Source organism: Spinacia oleracea, chromosome 4, assembly GCF_020520425.1.
Source record: "Spinacia oleracea cultivar Varoflay chromosome 4, BTI_SOV_V1, whole genome shotgun sequence".
Taxonomy (NCBI): domain Eukaryota; kingdom Viridiplantae; phylum Streptophyta; class Magnoliopsida; order Caryophyllales; family Amaranthaceae; genus Spinacia; species Spinacia oleracea.
In genome coordinates, this window is record NC_079490.1 from 155,736,168 (window position 1) to 155,755,961 (window position 19,794).

At 36.7% G+C, this 19,794-nt stretch overlaps 1 protein-coding gene across 1 annotated transcript; it reads left to right on the forward strand.

The window, feature by feature from the left end:
* Positions 1-223: 223 nt before the first annotated feature.
* On the forward strand, positions 224-19,616 carry LOC110797007 (exocyst complex component SEC5A). The gene is made up of 21 exons (XM_022002096.2): positions 224-822; positions 2,719-2,876; positions 3,376-3,467; positions 4,640-4,834; positions 4,945-5,072; positions 5,158-5,316; positions 7,084-7,188; positions 8,098-8,172; positions 8,617-8,754; positions 8,849-9,025; positions 9,711-9,851; positions 12,287-12,413; positions 12,499-12,709; positions 13,426-13,541; positions 13,735-13,975; positions 15,019-15,112; positions 16,175-16,252; positions 16,334-16,390; positions 16,725-16,874; positions 18,839-19,054; positions 19,232-19,616. Exons 1-21 carry the CDS (start codon positions 409-411, stop codon positions 19,457-19,459), a joined length of 3,300 nt encoding a protein of 1,099 aa, XP_021857788.2. The 5' UTR covers positions 224-408; the 3' UTR covers positions 19,460-19,616.
* The last annotated feature ends 178 nt before the right edge of the window (positions 19,617-19,794 follow it).

The following is a 19,794-nucleotide window of genomic DNA, read 5'->3' on the forward strand; positions in this document are numbered from 1 at the left end:
GAGATATAGTTACTTTACAGAACCTACAGTTTCTATAATTACTCATTGTTAAAATTACCTAATTACCCTGATCTATGGTAATCTTATGGTGGACCGGGTCCATGCAAGTGGAATTGCAAATTTGGGAAGTACTCCGTATAAAAAAAACGTGTATTTGAATTTCTACTTTGCCAGCGTGGCGAAAGTGAATAATAACGTGGCATTTATAATTTAGAAACATCAATTCCAAATTTCTTCCTCTATCACTTTCTCTCTCCTCCACCCTTTGAACTTTCCATCATTCTCCCTCATTCTCCATTTTTATCACTATTATTAAACTTCATCATCTTCATCAAATACCTTCTGCAACATCAGATCTACCAAATTCCCACTGCTCATCATCTCCATTGAAGCGCAGAAGAAGCAAAAATGTCGACCGACAGCGAAGATCTCGACGAAGATGAGCTCCTTCAGATGGCATTGAAGGAGCAAGCTGAGAGAGACGTCAATTACCAAAAACCGCCCTCGAAATCGTCCAAACCGGTGGCTAATTACGTCCAACCTCCGCCGAACAAGGGTTCTCCGGCGTCGGGGAGTAAAAACCCTAACCCTAGGCAAAGGAATCATACCAAGTCTATTGATGAAGATGATGATTCTGAGGTTGAGATGTTGAGTATTTCTTCTGGTGATGAGGAGTCTTCGAGAGCTTCTACTTATGGTGGTGGTGGCGGGGGTGGTGCTGGTGCTAAGGGGCGAAGTAGAACGAAAGCTTCGAAGGATGATGGTGATAGTCTGTGGGCTGGTGGTGAGCCTGACAGTTGGAAGCGTGTGGACGAGTCTGAGGTAGGTTTCAGCTTTAAACTGATGCTTCATTTGCTAATTTTGAATTCGATTGTGTATTTGTTGTTGATTGGTAAATTAGGAATTTTCGGGTTTTGCTTGTTTTGTGGATTTGTATTGAGAATGAATGCGATGTGCCTCATTGTGTAATATTGTAGTAATGCCAAGTTAACTTCTGTTTAAAGTCCTTGAATTGGTTGGTAGTGACCGTAGTGTGACACTGTGGTGATTAGTAATTGGAATTTCATGTTTTCAATCTCTAGTTGTGTTAGGGATTGTTTTCCAATGGTAAGTAGATTTAATCTTTGTTCATGTCCAATTTGGTTTAGAATTGTTATGCTACACGTTTTAGGAATCTTAGAGTTCTATTTGTTCTAGGAGCCTATTGGTGATCATCAATAATCATTTTTGAGTTTTGAACTTTTGATTAAAATTGGCTTTATGCTTATGATATTGAAAAAATATTTTCAGATTTCCTTCGTGTTGGACGAACGAATTTACACATAAACAACCCTTAGATTAGGCGTGTGAAGCCTGTTCTAAAAGATATTACATTTGTTTCTCCTAAAAACTGTCCTAAATCGTGAGTTAAGGTGAGTGGAACTACAATTCTGATTTAGAACCCTTAGTATTCTCTCAAACAAGTGAAGCTTGTGATCCTAAGTCAAACACACCAATAAACACATCAAATTGCATAATTTCCGTAGTCGTTGGAGCCATTTGCCACTTCCCATATAAGGCCTGTACACATGCCAATGAGATAGCATTGATATACTAATGTACTTCACTGCAAGTTCACTAAACGTCAAGGTACACCATTGAGACATTGAAGAAGGTAATGCTTGGTCGTCATGTGTTAATTCCAATTGCAACTTTTACCCACACTATTGGCTGCTATGTGAGATGATATTGGCCATTAGTATTGAGAGTCAATGGAGTAATGGAACCTTTTGAGGTTTTCTTTCCAGATTATTTTGAACACTTGTATCACCTTTTAAATTAATGAATTATCAGGCTCGTCGTCGTTTGTGGATCACTTACTTCTCTTTGGCAGGTTTTCCTACGTAATTTTGCTTGTCCCTTCTATATTATTTTTTCAAACTATTATTGTATTCATCCCTTTTTTGTGCTTCGGCTTCCACTCATGTTCGTAACTTTAACAAGCATCTTTTTGTGACGTGATTGTGGATTCTATTTTGGTTAAATGATTTTGTTCCCATTATGTCTTCTCAGCTCAATATCTCTCTCATTCCTTTCTTATTCCTGCGCCAAACTTTCTGAACAATTTATTGTCTTCGGGTTATAACGCCTCATGTGGCTGCCTGGAATGTGTTTTATCTTACAAAATAAGTTCTTACTCAGTAACAACAATATCTTTTTCTTCCTTCCATAGAGAATGAGAATTATTTCTTTTCTGCAAGGGATCATGTTAAACTTCTCTCTTATTAAATGTCTTAACTGCATCTGAACTTAATCTAAATCCCTACATGGCTTTTTCTTTGATGACAACTATCCACACAAAAAAAATTACATAAAAATAAATTTCCTATTAAATTAAAAAATTACAAATTTTGACAAGGAAAAATAGGTTTTGATGGTAATAGTTTTCTGAAAGTTCTTTCAAAATTGAAACAGAGGTAATATAATATAGATGAGGTATTATCTCCTTGCCCAGGGTGGTGGGGGTAAAGAAGCTACATTTTTCATCTCTAAACCCGAGGCCAAACCATTTTTTTCTTCTTAAAAGATGGTACTTTGCCTCGCCATCTTGTTTTGCTCGTTCACTCGTCTTGGTTCATCTGGGTTCGTTGTGTCTCGGATCTGTTCTTTTGATAGCGTCTTCTGTTCTGTAAATATCTTTGGACTGCCATCAGCTTAAACATGATCTTTGTTTGTCAGCTTGCTCGTAGAGTTCGAGAGATGCGCGAGGCTAGAGCAGTCCCAGTACCAGTGGTTCCGAAAATTGAGCGCAAACCTTCAGCATTGGGTAAAAAGGGGCTGGCTAATTTACAGTCGTTTCCACGAGGCATGGAGTGTATTGATCCACTAGGATTGGGGTAATCTTTCCTGGCATCATATATAATTTTTTTCATTCCTTGTTTTCTAACTAGTTAACACATATACTCCTTTTGATGATTTTTGAAAATTTTACACCCCCTCCCCCCCCCCCCCCCCAAAAAAACAGAATTTTAACGATTAAAAAATTTGAAGCTGATAATGACTAAGGATGATTGTTGGCCAGGGCTGGTAATTGTAATTTGCGAGACACCCAATTTCATTTTCACTGGTTTTTTTTGCACCCTTGTTCATACAATAACCTTCTATTAAAAAAAATGTACTTAACCACCGTTTAAGCCAAATAATTAAGGTTATGCGACTACGTAACATAAACCATCAAGAGCTAAATTCAATGAGATACATGTTGCATTTTCATTGCACGACAGTTTTTGTTTTATCTCTTCCCCTCCCTGTTTTATGGCGATCTACCTCTCCATCGCCCTTCCTTCCATGGCTTATCCTAACTCTATGCCTAACCTGAGGGTCTTCATTTTGCAGGATAATAGACAACAGAACATTGAAGCTTATCACAGATACCTCCGACAGCTCTCCCTCCAAAGAAAGAGATAATATTGAGAATGATCTCCGTGGTATATTTCTTACTTGGAGACTTTTTTTTTGAGGCATTTATTCTTTATTGAATTAGCAACGCTCCCTAGAGATGTGTGAATCTGTGTTATATTCTTCATTTTTAAAGTAAGTTTCTAAAATTCTTTGTCTTTTGTCGAGCCCAAACTTTAGCTGTTGGGAATGATGGTGGTTTTCAGGACTGCTTGGAGGTATTAGGGAATAAGCAACGTTGAAGGATTTGAGAAAGATTCATTTACTTCCAGATACCTACCTTGTAGTTGCTAATAGTAGACTCTTTGTTTTCTTGAAGCAGATGTGGGTGTTGATCTTAGGGAGCAATCTCAAGGTCCAAGTGTGAGGAAAAATGAGTTAGGAGTTCTCCCATTTCCTGCTATTTTGTCCTGCCTGTGCACAGAATGACAAAGTTTCGTTAGGGCTACTCATGTTCCAATCATGATAGTGATTGGTTTTGTGTTCAAGGCTTTAAATCTTTAATTAGCTTGGGATACCTACTTTCAGATTCATTTTCACCAACTGCACGGAAAGAAAAATCATGAAAAGCAATTCATTATTTTAAAAAACCTGAGATTGACTGAGCTGGTTAGATTACCATGAGTATGGTTTGAAGCTTGTTGATTTAATTAGAAAAGAAATATATCTCTGATTCTCTGCTACCAGTACCTGGCCAATTCCTTGAAGATGTCCTAAAACTGTGAGCTGGAAGACTTTAAGGCAGGAATAGTAATGACAGTGAGAGCATTTAAGGCGTTTTTTAGTGAACTTTAAGATTCTACCTTTGTTTTAATTATGTCATGCTTCATGCAAAAGGATTGCTAGCCCTCCTTTTTGGATTCGTCTTTCCCTCATATTAGTATTTGGCCCGAGCTACACTTGTAATATTTTTTATAAGAAAAGGTTGTTATGAATATTATAGCATTTTATAACGAAATCAAAATTTGAAGAAGGTAAGTTTAATCGGCTAAAAATTTTGTCCTAGAAGATCATTTTTTGTTAACGAGAATGGAATCCCCAAAATTCATTTTCTCTTAATTCTTTCATTTTTCATTTTTTTAATGCGAAGATGACTTGTGTTATACTGGAGTTGGTTATATTACTTTAATAAATTGTGTTCAGATTGTTTTTCTTGTGAATTTACATTTTAGGTGTTGTCAAATTAATTTGAATTTTGCAGAGAAATTGGCGTATTTTTCTGAGAAGTTCGATCCAAAGTTGTTCCTTTCTCGGATTCATCAAGATACAAGTGCGGCAGATCTGGATGCTGGTGCTCATGCTATAAAAACAGACCTTAAAGGTCGCACTCAGCAGAGGAAAAATTTGGTGAAGGAAAATTTTGATTGTTTTGTCTCATGCAAGACAACCATTGATGGTATGTTAGTTCAACATTCTGATTGTTTGCTATCGTTAAGCACTCTCCACTTATGTGCAAGTAGTATTAGCTTAGCAAATGCCTAATTGTCAGCGGAAATTCTTGGGTAGATATTGAATCAAAGTTGAAACGAATTGAAGAAGATCCAGAGGGTGCTGGGACTATGCACCTTTATAATATCATTCAGGGAGTGAGTTCACATGCTACCCGTGCTTTTGAGCCCCTGTTTGAGAGACAGGTGGGTAAGAGGATTATTGTTAGTTTGAATTGTTTTTATTCACACCATGTGCGGTATTGTCTTAATTTGCATTTATGTATGTCAGGCTCAAGCAGAGAAGATCAGGTCTGTTCAAGGAATGCTTCAGAGGTTTCGTACACTTTTCAACTTGCCTAGCACAATTCGTGCTAGTATCAGCAATGGTGAACATGATTTGGCGGTTAGGGAATATAAGAAGGCAAAGTCAATTGCGCTACCATCTCATGTATGTCAGCCAGTTGTATTTTTCTGCTTTGTTGTTTAGAAAGGGACCTGTTGACCCTGCTGCTAAAAATAATAAGCTTATATTATAACGAGGTTTTTTTCATGCTGACTGGTGGGAGCAGGGGTGACTTAAAATGTCAAAGATTCTTTTGGAATTCCTCTATGTATGGTTTCTCTTTAGTGGGCATCTTTTATCCAGAACTTGGTTAAAAGGAAAAGAAATACTCTGTGAAATGTGAAGTATGGTGTTCCTATCCTATCCATCCATCCATCCATCCATCCATCCATCCATCCATCCATCTCTTTGTCGGTCTATCTAGCTATTAATCTATGCAAAAAGCAAGTCAACGTGATTGGAATTTCTGGTGTTAGTCTTCCCATCTGCACAGAAGATCTGCTAAAGTGGAACGTCACAGTAGTGGATACTCCTAAGTAACTATAGTTTCTCCATTGAGTAAGTGGAATAAAGAAGGAACATGAAATCTTGGATAGGGCAGTGATGATATGAGAAGAGATGAGATTTTGCAGAGTAATAGAGCTAAATGACGATGTATTCTCGAAGAGCTTTACTTAAAGTAATTATAATTGACTAAGGTCCGTCTTTTTTAATGTTTTAGCCGGTGGATTTTGAAATGGGTTAAAGAAACCTTTGTTCTTTAATTGAGATCCAATTGTAAAACTTAGCCACTTTGTAGGAATATCGAATTAGACTGGTATTACCATTGGATCAGGTCATTTAGGAAGGAGCATGTTAAGAAGATGAGTCTAGCATAGATGTTTATGATGAGATGGATGTGTGGGAACACAGGTATGAAATCGGGAGTGTAGTTAATTGAAGAAAAAATGGAGTTGTGGACATCGAGGATAAAATAGTGGAGAATCAACTACGTTGTTTTTTATATGTGAGACGTAGAAGGTGGAGGGTTGGGATGATAGAGATTTCGGAAAGAGTAGATGGAGGCCAAAGATGACTTGGATAGAGGAAGTTAAGAATGACATAAAGAAAGTGGGTTTGCAAGGGTGTGTAGCACTAGATAAAAACAAATGGAGGAAGAGAATCACCGTGGATGAGAGATAGACTCTTGTTTCATGGAGTTGATTCATATGGTTGGGGGCTAAGGTTTTGGTTTTGTTGGTTGTGTATAGAATAAAATCTCAATAACGGTTTTTGTAGCACTGTCTTGTAGGTGTTAGAATGCGCTTTGTTGCCGTCACGTGAATTGATAATTTGAGAAAGATCCTCTTTATTATTACAATTAAGAATTTTAGAAATTGTTTTTTATGATATACTCGTCCGTTCACTGTTAGTTGCAGCAGTTTGACTTTTGCACGATTCACAAACTTCTCTTTTCACAATTGTTGGTAATTTGTAAGACAAAGTATAGTCGTGGGGTGCTAGTAGATTTGTCTCAATGTTTGTTTTCAAAGCACCAACTCTTTAATTTTTACTTGTTGATAACCGAAGATGTTAATGGCTAAAGTTATGCATCGAAAAGCGTGTAAGTCAAACTGCTGCAACTAAAAGTGATTAGAGGGAGTACCTTTTAGAACCTTATTTTGATATTTTGTTATTTTGTAAACAAGTAAAAGGTCTAGAATTTTATGTTGACCAAGTTATGAGTATCTTCTAATGTTGCATGAAGACTATTTGTAATAATATGCTAAATGATTTTTACAACAGATCTTGGTGGCTAATACGATAAAGTAACATCCTATGATAAATGCCGTGGAGATTTTATCACACATTATAATTATGTTTTACTTTCAGATTGGAATATTGAAACGTGTACTCGAAGAGGTCGAAAAAGTTATGCATGAGTTCAAGGGAACACTTTACAAAACTATGGAAGATCCACAGATAGATTTAACTGATGTAAGTTTACAATTTAATGCAACATTATGATTCATTACCCTTTACTTATTACTGCTAGTCACTCTTTTGAGAATCTCCATAGTTCATGAGCTTCTGTGGACAAGCGTTGGTCCATTTGACTGGAACGTGATTTCCACTTTCCAGGTGTAGAGACAGTCTCTAGTCCTGTACAGAGTAGTGAGGGAAAGGTGTACAGAATGGAAAATCAGAAAATAAGATCAAGAAGAAAAATTAAGGAAGAACAAAAGTAGATTGCATTCAGTGCGATTAAATCACTAAATAGAGCATACAATCCCAGCTTCAAAGTAGCTGATACTTCCTGAACAAAGCTAACAAAAATATAACTCCCATCAATATCTGCCTTCTCCTTCCCTAAATTCCTTTATTTATAGACTAACTAACTACCCTCTTCTTGTTGCTAAAGCTACCTATAACTGGATTATTATGGCACTTTCTAATGTGCCCTTCCCCCATACGGGTTATACCTGATGCATTACAAGAGGCTGCGTGCATTTTGCACGAGACTTGTCAAATTGGTCAGTTAGGTTGGTTTTAGATCTGGTAAATTTGGTTTCACTCTGGGTTAAGTTTTCTATTGAGATCAATATTTAGCAGGCCTGCTTTGCGCCATTCCTAGACAATAATTTGGAAGTAATCTTGTAATTTTGTCCTCATTCTTCTTAAGTATACATTTTAAACTTTTATTGTGTTTTGACTTTTGGTCTGTGTTACTATTGATTTTTCTTTAATCAACTATGTAGAAGTTAGCAATTAAAAGCTTCTTTGCATCATTTGATGAGGTTTAATTGGCAATATGGTCTGTATGTTTCACTAATTTCTCCTAATACTGTACTCTGCTGTAATTTATTCTGATATCAGTAGGTCGCTAATCTTTATTGCTTCTTATAGCTTGAAAACACTGTGAGGCTGCTACTGGAGCTAGAGCCTGAGTCAGATCCTGTGTGGCATTATCTGAACTTGCAGGTTAGATACACTACAACCTCGTTATATCTAATGTTCTCTTCCATGTTCGATTCATTTTATGCTTTGTTCAAACAAATATATACTTCGTAACATATTAGGCACTGGTTGAATTTATTATGTTACCTTTTTCTTTCTCATCAAATCTTGCTTTGTAGTGTGCTTGTGAGTTTACCAAGTTATCTGGAGATTCTGAGTAATATTCATAAAGCATTACTTCCTTCTTTTTTATTTCAACTTTTCCATAATACTTTCACTAAGAGTCTTTTGAAACGGCCTCTCAACTAGTTATAATGGGTTAGATGTGTAAGTCTCTGAGAGTATGTTGATCTCCCCAGATCCCCAAGGCTAGGCTGCATACACTCAGTGGCTGTTGTTATTTATTTTGCTTATTTACCTTTTGGGTTGAAATCCTGTCAACTGATACTATTAAGGCTACCACCACAGAACCAAAGAATCAGAGGCTTGCTTGAAAAGTGCACTTATGATTATGAGGCAAGGCTTGAAGCATTGCAAAATGATATACGTGAACGAGCTGTCTCTGATGCCAAGTGGAAACAAATACTGCAGGGATCTAGTCAATCTGTGAGTTGAACCTTGATTTTGTGAAACTGCGGCTATGCAAAGGTCAGAAAACTGATGTGTATACTGTATAACCATTCCTCTTTTTCCATATCAGCCAGACACAAATTGTAACGTTGACCTTGCCGGAGAAACTCAGTCACTGGAGTTGACTGGGGAAGAAGTTGATGCTTTGAAAAAAAAGTACATCCAGAAGCTAACATCTGTTCTCATTCATTACTTACCGGCCTTCTGGAAAATAGCACTCTCAGTTTTTAGTGGAAAATTTGCCAAGGTACATCACATTTCCTTTTCTCACTGATTGGTTACGTATGCGCATTACTAAATAAGTTTCTCTTTTTCAGGCTAACTATGTCTAGATTATATTCATGTTTTCTGCTTCCTTTTCAACTTAATGAGCTATTTCTGATTTCTGATTGGAGCTATAAAGCTATGGAGTTGGATCTTTATATGCCTCTCATGCGGTGTCGGTCTGTAGGATTCCAAGACCAGGATAGTATTTTGATTTAAAAACAGTGTGTTTGTTCCTAATTCTTTGGTTTCTTTTAGATGGGATCTTAATCGAGCATGATATGTTTCTTTTCGTTTGTTTAATTATGGTGTTCTATATAGAATCGGATCAACCAAATGCAGGTCTTTTTGGGAAAAGCACATTAGTTGTTAGAAGGACATTAAGAAGATTTCTAGCTGTAACTGTATACAAAAGGACTAGTTACGAAATCATAGGCCTTCATGCAACGGAATTTAAGTCTGTTCACATGATGAGCAGTCATGTTGTATTTCTTTTCGAATTAAAACTGACATCTATTACAGGGTATTGCAGATTGCATTTTCTTTAGAACATTTGAGTAATGGTTAAAATCTGTTTCAAGTTGGATATTCTCCCCCCGCGTCTCTCTCCCTCTAAAAATGGTCAATTCATACTTCGAACTGAATAGATGCTTATGATCTGATTTCAGTCTTCCCACGTTGCTGCTGATTCCTATACATCTACGTCAAATAAAATTGACGAAAAAATTGGTGATGCAAAGTACTCCAGTCATTCACTTGATGAAGTTTCAGGAATGATGCGTAGTACAATTTCTCTCTATGAAGATAAGGTAGGCCTTCTCTCTCCCTTCTAACCTTTGCATTGTTGTAGTGTTGTACTTGTCTAGAAGCCTCTGTCGAGTGATTGTAGCAGTAATAATCTGATTATTTCAACTTCTTGCTTTTCTTTCTTGGAAAATTGGGGGTTATCATGTCAAAGAATCTTTACGTTCTCCAAAATCTCTGAGGCTGTGAAAGAAAAAATCATGGAAAGCAACCACGTGTCCATGTCTACTGATGGATAATTTAGAATTCATCTCATGGATAACATAACTTTACAGTAGTTCATCTCATGGATAACTTTACAGCAGTTCATCTCATGGATAACTTTACAGCAGTTCATCTCATGGATAACTTTACAATAGAATAATTTACAATTCATCTCATGGATAACTTTACAGCAGTTCTCCTGACCGGCTATTATGGTTTGGGTAGGTTAAGGCTTGCATATATTGGAGTTTCAAACTGCTCTAGCCACCAGCTGGAAGCATATTGGGTGGTAGTTGTAGTTGTTACATGTGTTGGCTTGTAGTGGCTATAATGACGACCTCCAAAGTTAAAGTTATGTCTTACTTTATATCTTGAAACTATAGAATATCTTGTAGTTAGCTAAAATAATGAATATCTTAAGACTGTAAAGTTTGCTGGAGTAAATGGAAGACTCAGACTGTTTGCTAGAATATTGTAGATAAGAGTTAGAATAATGAATTAAAAAGATTGAACACAGCAGAGAGTACATAGCAAAATACATCCTTCTTAAAAGTTACAAAAGGCATGCCTATTACGCTGGACATCAGATAGCAAAGTTAAAAAATTATCATTTGCTAGACCACAGAAAACTGAAAAGTATCACATGGTCCCATAACATCTCAGTCCGACTAACCTTGTTACGATAGATAAAAACGTCGCTGCAACCAAAGCAGAAACCGTAGGCACACAGCTCAGTACCTTAGATGATTTCTCCTCCCCAACCTAAACCAGCCCACCCGTGTATCCCCCAACAAAGATTCCCGTTCTAATCCAAGAATTTTGCACCATAGAAGTCTATCCTCTCCTTCTTTTTTGTCTTTCTTGTGTTCTTCCATTATTCTTCATGGAGAAAAGAGCTATTTATTTCACCCCTGGCGATGATGTTGTTCTATTTTCTTTCTTATAGTTCTTCCTCTTTACCTGTCTTCAATATCCTCCCTTCTATTCATTTGTTTCTTGTGGATTAGCCTTTGTTAACGCTAGCTATTCTCACCTCTTTGGAGAAGGCTAAAGAGTGTTGGTCTGTTGGGAACTTGGGACATAAAGATGCTAACCGGTCAAAACTTTGAGGTGAAGGAGCTCAATGGTATAGCTCCCACCTCCTAACCATGAGGTTGGGTTTTGATTCTCATCACTCCCAACTTCGTAGTTGGGTATTGTGATTGTATATCTGGGTAAATTACCTAGTTAACAGTTTAAATAGGTGGGGTTTTTTGTTGGTTAGGATCCTCTTGTCTAAGCCCAACCTACAGCTGTTGTGCCATCTATGACCATAGACCAGTAAATTTCCGGATAATTGAAAACATTATTGAGTTCTAAGGAATAATCAAAATAGTGTTTTCACCTAGAGATCTAGACGCCAACTTACCAGCCTCCTTTCTGTTTCGGTCTATAAACTTAACTTTAATTCACTAAGATACCAGGAAGTACAGTTAATACCGGAGAGATAAGTGAATTTTCATGGTTCATGCCTTCAGATTTCTATTCACCCTACTGGAGATTACACGTTATTTGTTCGTTTTGATTGTTTGATAGCCTTGTAGGTATTCTTATGGAGTTATTTCAATAAAGCTGATGTTGAACATTGAGATTGTCCAGGATGTGGAAGCCATCTGATGATATCTATTCTGTCAAGTTGAAAATTACAGAAGTTATCACATTTCTGAAACTAGTAATAGATTATGACTTATATTCCATGATAGAGCACGAAGGACATTACTATTAAAAAATAAAAAGGATATATTGGTGGAATCTTGTGCACTCAACTTTTTACACTCCTTAATTGTGAGGGGTTGGGAGTTTGGAACTATGAGGCTTAATCCAGGATGGGGGTAATAGTATGGGTAAAGGCGAAAGTGTTAGTTGTAAATTTTGCATTAATTAGTGACTTGTTGGCTTTTCCATTTTGCATTGCCCTTTTCTTTAGTTTTGGATATTTGGGCATTGCTTTGCCCTTAATCCTTATGCATGATACTACCTTGCCATATTATCAGGATAGTGGCTTATGTGATGGGAGGAAGAGGGCAGATCTAGAGAACCTAACGCCTACAATTATAAAACAAGTGTTTGTTAGACTTTCAAATGAATTATCTTAGTGTGATACTGTCATCGCTGATCTTTTATTACACTTAAAAGCCGACTGTTTGCGCAATGGTGACTCTTTTGTTCAAGTCTTTATTGTTTCCCCATCATGCAGGTGCTCAACACATTTGGTGAATTTGAAGAATCAAATATTCTTCATCCATATATGTGTGACTCCATTAAAGAAGTATCTAAAGCTTGTCAGGCTTTAGAAGTAAAAGAATCAGCCCCTACTATCATCGGTATCTTATGCACTTTCTTTTTGTTACTCACCTGCTGCATCTTTTTAATCAAACAATTATCATACTTTGCTATCTATGTTCACAGTTATGGCGCTGAGAGCAGTTCATACTGAAGTTTCAAAGACTTATATAATGAGGCTTTGTTCGTGGATGAGAACTACTATTGAAGAATTATCAAGAGATGAAACTTGGGTTGCGGTATCAATAATTGAAAGAAATAAATCCCCGTACAGGATCTCTTACTTGCCTCTAGCATTCCGGTCAATTATAATATCAGCATTAGATCAAGTCAGCCAGTAAGTATAAGTGTATAGCTCTCTATTCTTATGCACTATGAACCTTAAATACAAGCAACTGTAACTACAAGCATGAAAAAGATAAAACAAGGAATTACTCCCTCCGTATTTATTTAAGGGATACACTTGCCTTTTCTGGCCGTATTTATTTATGAGATACACTTGCCATTTTTAGTAACTTATCAACCCCACCATCTAATTAAATAATCTATCTAATATATCCCATGTCCCACCACCCTATTAAACAAATAATTTCAGAACTCCACCCCACCCCACCCCTCTAAAATGACATGGTCCCCACTTGTTTTACTTATTAAAATATCTACCCCAACCCCACTTGTTTTATTACTTTATTTCATTCAATTCTTGTTCTTAATACCCGTGCCCGGCCAAGTGTATCCCTTAAATGAATACGGAGGGAGTATTTCTATTGATGTTATATCATGATAATGCCAATGTCGTGTAAAACACAATATAAGTACAAATATAAATATAAATAACCGTCGATTTTGATTGTACTAGTCGTTAGTGACACCTGGTGGGTTGTGAGGCTTTAGAATTTTCATCTGGGATTTTTCATAATAGCTTTACCCTTTTTCAGAATATTGGCCATCCAGTTTTGACCAGTTTGCATGTTGAGAAATATTTATTTTACTAACATAGTTATCTAGGTACTCTTTTCTCTCATAATGTGGCTCTTATGCTGATATTTCCAGGATGCTTCAGACATTAAAGAGCGAGGCAGCAAAGACAGAGGATGTCTTTATTCCTTTTCAAGAAATTCAAGAATCTGTCAGATTGTCTGCTTTGAATTGCTTCCTGGATTTTGCTGGTAATGTGGAACAAATAGATTCCTTTCCTTACCCCTCCCCCAAAAGATTATAATAATTATATAATTTATGTATATAAAAAAAGGATAGTAGGATGACTAGTTACGTTGTTGATGTCTGATTTATGTTCGTAAATAGTATTTCAAATGTGCTTCAGCTTGGAGTATGATATCTGCGTGTTATTGGATCTTGTAGGGCATCTTGAACGTATTGGAACTGAGTTGACGCAGACGCAGAGCAGATCAAAGAGGGAGAGTCCATATATACCAAATGGCCATTCTTATGAATTCTCAGAAAGGTCTTTGGATCTTCTGCCTGGAAGCGTTGTTGATCCGCATCAACAGTTGCTGATGGTCTTGAGCAATGTTGGATATTGCAAAGATGAACTTTGTTATGAACTGTACAATAAATATAAACATATTTGGTCCCACTCTCGGTTAGTGGTTTTTACTTCATACCTTGAGTTTTTCAAAGTAGTTATTCACTCTTTCCATATTACTCCGTATCTGTCTACTTAACTAATTTATACTATTCCTACTTTCTATTGCTAATTATATAAATGTACTATTACTTGTTCGTTTGTAAATCCAATGAAATATTATTTTTCAATCATTAATACTCACCGAATAACTAAAATAACAACTACTTAATATGTTCGCAAACCTTAAACGCCACTTATGAGTGGAGGGAGCAATCTTATCATAGTCCTTTTTGTTTTGTTAAAGTAAACAACAGTGCTTCATAAGTATTATATCACATATGCTACCTAGTTCTTAATCTTGTCCATTCAATCCATTCATTATTGTAATTATACTTTTTGATAAATGGTTTTAGTATTTGCTAGGTTTTTTCCCTTATTGATTTCTAATGAAATTGGGGACACTTCTCAGTGTCATTCACTCATCCAATGGCTGGGCACTGGCCACCATGCGCCACATATAGATGAGTTACAAGGGCCATACTTGTCAGGCCTATTTGTTTTCTTTTACATTCACTAGAAGAAATACAAAATACATGTAGATAGCTTGAACAATCCACGTATTAAGTAGATGAAATATTTAAATACTAAATTAATTAGAGAACATGTATATCCAACTTCTACCATGAGGTAGGAGTTGATGAAAACCAGCTTAATACTGGGTCTACTCTACTTTCTGGATAAGTGAAGCTTGGAATTAGAAAGGCAGTTATCATCCACATGGCCGCTAGAATACAAATATAAATGAGAACTCCTGACTGCAATACGTGTTCTTTATGGGTCCTTTTCTTTGGTCAGAAATCAGAATAAATGTTATATTGACTTCAGCGAAAAAAACAATATTTATGCCACAACTTCCAACTTTATCCTTGTAATAAGAAAGATCCCCTAATACTTTCTGGTGAGGTTACATTGTGGCACCATCTTTTTAGTGTAGTTCTTTTTATTGGGTCGCTTTCTGCAAACGGCTGGATCATGTATCCTTTACTTCACTATTTCAGGGAGAGAGATGAAGATGACTCTGATAAAGTTGATTTGGTGATGGCGTTCTCTGCTCTTGAAGATAAAGTTCTTGAACAGTACACTTTTGCCAAGGTAGATCAATGCTTAGCCTTCTAACTCATCTGAAAGTTCTGTACACTTCAATCCTTGTAAAAAAAATGAGATGCTTGCATAATAGTTTTATGGTAGTCATTTTGCTTGGTTTTTCTGTAACTTTATCCAAATATTTTATTTCATACCAAGAGTCTAGAAAAAGGAGTTATTTGAAGAAAAATGCTGCAAGATGCTTTTACATTCCTTTCAACCCCGGAGTCCTAATTCAGTGTAACCTGTCCTTACCCATTTGAGCATCCTCACTGAATTAACCTGCCTGTTTTGTGAAGCATTTTCTATATCTCTGCACTCCCTAAATATTGGGATGTATAAAGAAATTGAACACAGATTTTCTTATGATGCAGGCTATGCCTTTCAAATACGGAACTACTAGAAACATAGCAGGGCCACTTATTGTTGTTTATTACGAATATCAAACCTTTCAATTAGAATTCACAAATGTAACTCATCTTATTATGTCTTTTGTATATTGTTGGTCTTGCGAATTCTGGAGATCAAATTTACAATATGATGTTAATTTTAACTGAAATAATAATGTGAAGAATTTCACTTGGGTCGATATTTCTCTGAGACACTAATGTTAAGAAGTTCACTTGGGTCGGCGATTGATTTTTATTCTGTAGTCACTAATATCCATTACCTTAAAAGCACGTCAACTCTTTTAATACTTAATCCGCAGGATGAAACTTATTGGAAAATGTTGTAGTAGGATTCATGAAGGTGAAATTCCAGAAATTTCAGATATAAAGATAGTGAGAGAAAGTTTGTTAGTTATGGTTGCCAATCTACTTCGTCAATCATATGGATTATGGGTTGTGCTTAATTTCAACGAACTACTTGTATTGGCAGTGTGTTTTTATAGATTACTTAGCATTAGGCACATTGTTCGTGGATTTTGTGATGGTGGAAGAATTTCCTTCACTAGACTATTAAGCTTAAAGAATAAGGGAAAACTCCCCTCCCCCTGCAGGTCAAAATCTTACAATCAATCCCCCTAATTCATGTGCTGTCCTTTCTTTGTACATATGGTGATTCTACCAGGCAAACTTGATTAGGGCCGCTGCAATGAGCTACTTATTAGATCCTGGAGTTCAATGGGGTGCAGCTCCTTCAGTCAAAGTAAGATGCTGAATAACTCATTAACTAATTCATACTCTCCTCAAATTAGTGATCAACTTACCTAATTACATACATATGCAGGGTGTACGTGATGCTGCTGTAGAGTTGTTACATACCCTGGTAGCTGTGCATGCAGAGGTAGTTATTAGCTTCAGTAGTTCCATCTTATACCATTTTGTGAAGTTTGCAATCTCATTGTTTAGATATCTCATCACGAGGGGCAATGATATTTCCATACTTGTATTAACCATCCCATGTAAATGCTATATTTTTGGTTAATGAATAGACAACTTTTCAGTTCTAACAAATCAGTGTATGTTGTTACTTTCTTGGGAAATACCTGATCTGTAATCTTCAGTTACTCTAAAGCTTTACCTTATAAGCTTCATTACCTCTAGTATTTTCCAGAATATTTCCTTGTTCGTCTTCTTATGTAAACTTTGTGTATCTTGAATTTATTTCTGTGTCGCAGGTCTTTGCTGGTGCTAAGCCCCTTCTTGACAAGACACTTGGTGTTCTTGTTGAAGGTTTGATTGATACTCTTTTGAGTATCTTCCACGAAAATGAAAGCAAAGAATTCAAGTCACTGGATGCAAATGGTTTCTGTCAGCTTATGCTTGAGGTATGTGTTAGTGCTCCTACTGTTTCTAGCATTGTACCTTTTGTGTCCTCCTGCAATTGAATAGCATAATCTCGTATTCATAAAATTGAAAAGAAAAAAAAACAGAATATTTTTGGGTTGTGAATATCTCTCAACAGGGAAGCATCAAATAATAGAAAGAGGGTTCTTCCGCACAACTTTGCAAATTTTTAAAACACTCAGAAACATGCATTTTGTCTATTTAAAATTCTTTGATGAGAACAATATTTATCTTGTTGGCTTGGAAATGCTTATCAAGGGTTACAACTTACAAGTATGCCAGTCTTGCTTGTCTTCTTTATTCTTCGTGGTATTCTATTACACATCACATCATATACTTGTATTTTCCCTGATTTAGTCTCAATTGTAATTTAACTGTCTCAGACCATACTTCATTAATCCAATGATTTGAAGAAGGGTTCTGTTAATCTTACCGGCATAGCAACAAAGAAGTATTGCTTAAACTGTTTTCACTGGAGATAACGTTGCCTCTTTGTAATTAGAATTAGACCATCTTCTCTTCACCTGATTTTTACAGAACTTAAAACTGATTAAAACTGATGTTTACTGATTATTTCTTTATTATTAAGATTGAAACTTATTTTCTCATAAAACTTATATTTACTGATTCACTATTGTATTTTTCCTGAGTTAATTATTTTTACTAATTTAACCAATTTTATCTAATCTATTGAAACGGGTTCTTAATGATTGAAACTTATATTAATTGATTAAACGCTTTTAGGGATTATTGCACTGTTAAGGTGAAGAGAACATGGTATTATGTGTAGATCAGTATACCTAGATGCATTTTGCAAGTAATGTTATCTCACCAGATAGGGTGTATTGGAATTTGAGTGGGGTTGGTTTTTCATATTTCACAGGGGGGAAACATTTCAGATCTCTTATTTTTCGCAAAGGGGAAAGGGAATGACATAAAGAAGGGGAAAGAGGAAAGCAAAACCCTAGACTGTCAGGAGTTGTTTGTTTTGTGAAAATCGAAAGGAAACCGTGTGACTCCCAACAACCACCACCCCCTTTTCTTCAATCTACAACCACTACCTCCACCTCCCCTCTGTCGCCTCTTCTACCCCAGCGATGGCCTTCCACGCGGCGCCGCTGCCCTCCTAGGCCCTTTCGGCGCTCCCCTCCGACGCCTCTACTCTCCCAGGTCCTAGCCCTTCCGCCACCGCTGGCCCTCCTTCCTCTCTCCCTCTTGTCCTTTACTTTCATCTGATCTGTTTATTTTGTTTGTTAGATCTAGTTACTTTGTGGATTTTCTTTATGATTAAAGTTGTTTTTTGGAGTGAGTTGGATGGTTTCTGGCTTGTTTTTGGGGGTAGTTGGGGTGAATTTTGGGGGTAGGGTTTTTTTTTGTGTGTGGTGGTTGGCTGATTCCAATGGGGAGTAGGGTGGTTTCGGTGATGGTCTGGTGGTCTTGAAGTGGTTGAGTAGGTGGGTCATGTGGTGTTTTGATGGAGGTGTTGGTCAAAGTGGTAGTTAAGTTGGTTGGATGAAGAAGAGTTTGAGGGTTAGCATGATTCCTTGGGATGGGGTGGCGAATCATGGTAGAGGGAAGGAGGGGAAACATAGGGGTAAAGGGAAGGATTGAGTTGGTCTATCGAATAACATAAAAGGGAATCAAGGTAGTTGATTGTCTTTCCCTTTGTTGAAACCCCCAAACCAAACGCCCCCTAAGTTTGAAAAATATCCCTGAATGATTCTCTAAATTTGAGGTTGTTATTTATGTGATTAACTGTTATATACAAAGTAGTAACTAAAGCTATTGGAGAGATGAATATAACTGAAAGCTGCATGAGAAGAAAACTTCTGAGTGTAGTAGATTTTTTTAATTCCATTTTCTTACTTTCTTGAATTCTTCATAGCTTGAATACATGCTCATAATCTCATATAATAACATACAATGTGCTTTTGGTTCTATGCAGCTTGAGTATTTTGAGACTGTACTAAATCCCTACTTCACAAATGATGCGAGGGAATCTTTAAAATCACTGCAAGGGATGCTGCTGGAAAAGGCTACTGAAAGCGTGACTGAGGTTGTTGAGAATCCTGGACATCACCGCAGACCAACACGAGGGGGGGATGATGGTCTTGTAGATGAGAGACAGCAGGCACTTAGTGTATCACCAGATGACCTCATAGTGAGTGAATTTCTTTGCAGTTTTTTAATGTGATACATGCACACTTGCACTTGCACTTGCACTTGCACTTGCACTTGCACTTACACAGCATAGTTATCGTGATAGAACGTATGAGTTGGAATTTTTGTTTTTGTTTTCGTCCTTGAAATACTAATACTAATCATATTCCACCCACAGGCGCTTGCACAGCAGTGTAGCTCAGAGCTTCTTGAGGCAGAGCTCGAGAGAACGCGTATAAACACGGCATGCTTTGCAGAATCTCTTCCACTGGATTCTGTACCAGAGTCGGCAAAATCTGCATATGCTTCTTTCAGGGGGTCACCACTGGATTCTCCAAGCCAGAATTACGGAGGAGTGCAAGTAGCTAGTACCCCTCCTAGCTTCTCCAAACATCGGCGTAGATGAGTTTCTGTCTATTCTGTTTCTCCAATTTTTGCACAGTTTTGCTGTCATTGTTTTGTGTAATTGTTGTATCTAAGCAAATGTAGTAGAAAGAAAGCAATGTTACAATTACAATATAAATGTGCTAATAATAAAATCCCCATTTTATCATTCTTTTAAACCTTTTTATGCCGTAGCTTGTGGGCATTTATTCTGATCCTATAGATCTGCTGTGATTTGAATGTAATGTCCTTGTGTAATCAATGATGATTTTGATAATGATCCATTGGAATTTTGTATTTATTGTCTTCATCATTTTTGGGTTGACCCTGAAATAATTGATGAAAAAACATGCACTT

What these genes read in the sequence shown, in the direction of transcription:
- LOC110797007 (XM_022002096.2), top strand. Translation starts at nt 409, where the DNA reads ATGTCGACCGACAGCGAAGATCTCGACGAAGATGAGCTCCTTCAGATG. An exon ending in ATCAGCCCCTACTATCATCG is followed by an intron (nt 12,414 to 12,498) that starts GTATCTTATGCA and finishes CTATGTTCACAG; the next exon opens with TTATGGCGCTGAGAGCAGTT. An exon ending in TGGTAGCTGTGCATGCAGAG is followed by an intron (nt 16,391 to 16,724) that starts GTAGTTATTAGC and finishes TCTGTGTCGCAG; the next exon opens with GTCTTTGCTGGTGCTAAGCC.